Below are 2,932 nucleotides of genomic sequence, written 5' to 3' on the forward strand. Positions count from 1 at the left end.
CTAGGGGATCTTATCTCCCTCCCTTTGGTTTTTTGTACTTTGTGATACTTCCATTTTTTCCCACTCTTGTTTTGGTACGATTAATTCTTCTCCCTCCACTTCAGCGCCATGGATTGCTTGCCATATCAACTTGCCTTTCTCCCTATTCGCAAGGCTAGGGATAAGATAGTTCTGTATGTTCCTGATATTTTTCATTGGTCTAGCTGCATATTTTTCGTTATAATTCGAATTCCTTTGGTTATCCTTATCGTCTCTTGCTGTTCCTTCCTTTGTGCTTGCCGGTCTCCTGCTCCTCTTCCCTGGCTTGCTATTAATTACTGTATAGTCATTTTCTTAAAATTCCTTCTTTGATCCCCAGGTTTATACGTGTTCCTGGCGTATATGTCCCATTACTTCTGGTTGGGTGCCTAGTCCTGCTCCTTCCTGCCTTCCTTGTTCTCGGGTGTCCCTGGTTCTTGTCTGTTTTTTCACGCCCTGTTTTTCTTCACACTTTTGCCCCCCGTTCAATGGGCCAGATTCGTCGTTGTATCTCCTTACGGCGCAATTGGTATATTTTCCTTCATCCCCCCTTTCCTCTTCGGTTGCTCCATGCTTTGCGTCGCTTCCTCTCATAATATACATTCGCTTCCATCAGTAAATTCTTAATCACTACCTGAAGCCTTCTTCCTAGCTCATCCTCTTCCTTTCTTTCCGCTTTCAGGAAGTCACGATAAGTCGGCCTATATTACCTACCAGGATATTCCGTATAGCAAAGAAAATAGCATATAAGCCACAACATTCTGTATCCAGCTATTTAAACAGTTATTCTTCTGCCACCTGGGGGGTAAATGTATATTATGATAATCTATCGAAACATAAATATTCCCCTTTTTATTCAGATGATCCCCATAAGAACTCACCAATATTTCGAAAAATTTAGGTTAAGTAATCACGTGCAATAACACACAATAGATTCATAAAATTATTTGACGTATTATTAAGGGAGGGTACTTTTCTATTATCGTCTATATGCCCATATAGCATTACAATTAAAACTCATATAAAAAACATATCACTGCCAAAATGATCATGTATTTATTGACTTCTTGTCACTTTTCAGAAGAACCTCATAACTCTATGGTGATGTAAGACTCCTTTATAGGACATGTCTTTATGTCAATAGGGAAATGTATTCATCGTATAGGCATATACTCCCTTATTCATAAAAGGGGTTATTAATACCACTTAACATTCTACATCCTCCTGTGGTGAATAAGGAGACGCCCGTTATAGCATCATCTATAGTCATAGATACAGACAAAAATGAAGTTACTGTACGACTTTTTATACTCCATGGACTCAGCACAGAATCAAGATATTATCTGTTCTTATTCCTTTGTTTATATATTAGAAAACATGAGACCCTCGATTTCATATATCTATTTTGTCAGAGGGAAAGTTGTGCTGCTCACATTATTCCTTATTCGTCACCCCTATTGTGTTTCTGGCTTCTACCTTTGGGTGTAGTGTGTAATTTTCATCCCCTGAGCATCCTTCCCCGTTTCTTCTCTTCTTATGTTGTCTCTTCTGTATGTATTCATTATGTACCTTCGCTCTTAGGCATTTTCACTTTGATCGTCATGTTGATATTCCCACCGGCTCCTCGGGTATCCATATTGTCCTACATATACTTCTCCTCGTTCTCTGTTGCAGATAATTTTCTTAAATATGTCAGTTGTATTCGTATAGACATTTTATTATAGTCATCCACTCCTATAGGATTGCTCCCCCCCCTTTTAGATTAATGATTTTTTAATATCTTATGTGTATTCTTATTCTTACGCTCATTTTATCCTCTTTGCGTTTTTTGATGTTACTATTATTCCTAACTTTGCATGACAAACGTCTTTTTCTATATAGTACTATTACTTTTATAATTTCCTATTCCTCCTTATACTATAAGAAGTTTAATCTTTCATTTTACATAATTGTTATATTCTAATAGTACCGCATCGATTCCGAGTCCTGTTAAGAGAAAAATAGTACAACTTAAGGCGGATGGGCAAATCTTCCGTAATTATTTTCTCTTAATAGTACCCAGATAATTATTGAATCTATATTACACTAATATTGAGAGGGAATAATCACATTTCACGACGTATTACTGTACTTACAGTGTTACTCTGCCTATAAAAAGTGCTTCCTATATATAAACACCCTTGGTATCTTGAAACCCCTTCCAGTGATAGTCTCCCTCATTTTCTTCTACAGCAGGAATAGCACTAGGATTGGTATATGAGGACTCCTGGAAGGGAATTATTCTACAAGCCAGTTTATTGGTGAAATGGTATGATTCTTACAACTGCTGCCCTCGTCAAAGAATTCGACCCTCTAAACATTTGTACTATTTTAAACAATTTTACTCCTCACACAGCACTGTTCTACATAGAATATTACCCTTGACAGAAGCTTATCCTCTAAACAGTTGTTGTAAGGCTAATTCTTACAGTTAATACAAATATACCGGAGGCCTCTCGTACTTTCTATATATGTGTAACGGTTAGTGATTGGAACCCCTCCGAGAATACCGCTGCATCCACTCTATTATCTCCTACTAAATATCTCCTTTTAAATTATGGTGCTTCCTGCTTTAAATCTTGACGACTCCATAATAGGGATTCTGGTGATTTTCCTACTTTTTATGCAGTGATACTCTAGAGAAATATCTCCTTCTCACAAACTTAATAATGGTCGCGAAAAATGTATTCCTTATACATTAGTCTTCCTACGAAGTGTATATCCTTCACCTCATTGTATCCTTCAAATAATGGCACTTGTTGTCCTAACTTCTCCATATAAACGTATTCCAGTCATAGTCATAGAACCCGCACGATTATGTTCCTGATATCATGGTTCCCCATCGAGATGTTTTATCTTCAGCCAATAATAGTCT

At 37.2% G+C, this 2,932-nt stretch overlaps 1 protein-coding gene across 1 annotated transcript; it reads right to left on the reverse strand.

Moving 5' to 3' along the window:
• On the reverse strand, positions 1 to 195 carry C922_05654 (hypothetical protein; the record flags this gene model as incomplete). Its single annotated transcript, XM_008821225.1, has 1 exon — positions 1 to 195. The coding sequence occupies one exon, from the start codon at positions 193 to 195 to the stop codon at positions 1 to 3; it is 195 nt and encodes a 64-aa protein (XP_008819447.1).
• Positions 196 to 2,932: the final 2,737 nt, after the last annotated feature.

This window comes from Plasmodium inui (assembly GCF_000524495.1).
Source record: "Plasmodium inui San Antonio 1 unplaced genomic scaffold supercont1.124, whole genome shotgun sequence".
Lineage (NCBI taxonomy): Eukaryota > Apicomplexa > Aconoidasida > Haemosporida > Plasmodiidae > Plasmodium > Plasmodium inui.